Source organism: Penaeus monodon, chromosome 22 (assembly GCF_015228065.2).
Source record: "Penaeus monodon isolate SGIC_2016 chromosome 22, NSTDA_Pmon_1, whole genome shotgun sequence".
Classification (NCBI taxonomy): domain Eukaryota; kingdom Metazoa; phylum Arthropoda; class Malacostraca; order Decapoda; family Penaeidae; genus Penaeus; species Penaeus monodon.
In genome coordinates this window covers 21,436,553-21,437,695 of record NC_051407.1, presented here as the reverse complement: position 1 = coordinate 21,437,695, position 1,143 = coordinate 21,436,553, and the positions used below count along the sequence as shown (strand labels likewise).

The 1,143-nt window shown below is 34.0% G+C and overlaps 1 protein-coding gene across 1 annotated transcript in view; it reads left to right on the top strand.

The window, feature by feature from the left end:
* Positions 1 to 479: 479 nt before the first annotated feature.
* Positions 480 to 1,143, top strand: part of LOC119586990 (ubiquitin-protein ligase E3A-like) — a gene marked incomplete at its 5' end in the record, with an annotated part of 26,418 nt that continues 25,754 nt past the window's right edge. Inside the window, 3 exon segments of the mRNA XM_037935731.1 lie at positions 480 to 519; positions 661 to 828; positions 963 to 1,118. Coding sequence (XP_037791659.1) covers positions 480 to 519; positions 661 to 828; positions 963 to 1,118 — 364 coding nt within the window.

Sequence of the window (1,143 nt, the reverse complement as noted above, 5' to 3'; positions counted from 1 at the left end):
ATACTCTTCCACTCCCCTCCCCCTAATTTTTTGTTTTGTTGTCATCATCTTTAGAAAAAAAGGTGCATGTAAGATTTACAGTGATCTCCCTATTTTTATGTTTATGAAATATTCTCCCTCAAACTTCATAATTTTAATAAGATATTGATTGATGCAGAAATAAATATCTTTGTTAGATAAATGATTTCTTTATACTAAGCCAATTTCTCTTTATTATATTGTAAAAATAATCTTTTTCAGTATATTACAAAATTTTTATGCATTGCATAAAATCTAATTTTTAAAATATTTTACTTATGCTACATACTTCCCCTTTTTTTTTCGTATGTTTTTTCGCACACGAAAATGAAATTTTGGTTCAACCCCAACTGTTTTGAAAGTGATGCTCAATTCACCCTGGTGGGCATTGTCCTTGGGCTGGCTATCTCATAAAGTTATATTAGATGTCTTTCCCTCCGTTATTAAAGAAACCCCTGGGATAAACCTGGGTCTTTTCATGATCTCCGGGACTGGAATACAGTATGTACCAATAGTATTTGTTGAATGTTATTGGTAAGAAGAATTATCATTTTTCAAGTTATATTCATATTTTGTCTATGCGCTTAGTAGTTCTTCAAGTGATATTGTGTAATCTATATTTTACCTTCCCCTCTCTCTTAGACACTGTATCGTAGCCTTGTGGAACTTTTAGAATACGAAGGTGAAGATATGGAAGACGTCTTCATGCAGACTTTCAGAGTTGGTTACCAGGATGTCTTTGGTACCAGTCTTACTCATGACCTGAAAGCGGATGGAGGAAACATTTTTGTTAACCAGTCAAGCAAACATGTAATTTGAATTGTTGTTCATGAAATCTTGATTAGATTGATATTTTGCTTTTGGCCTAATACTTTGTTCCCCATAGCTAATTAACAGTCTATGCATAGAGATCCCTTTTACATAATTGCATTTTCATCTTTCAGGAATTTGTAGAACTTTATGCTGACTTCTTGTTGAACAAGATGGTTGAGCGACAGTTTCGAGCGTTTAGGCGGGGCTTCAACATGGTTACAGATGACTCTCCTCTGGCAAATCTTTTTAGACCAGAAGAATTAGAGCTTCTGGTTTGTGGGTCACAGGTAAGATTGCAATCTGATTTAAAAG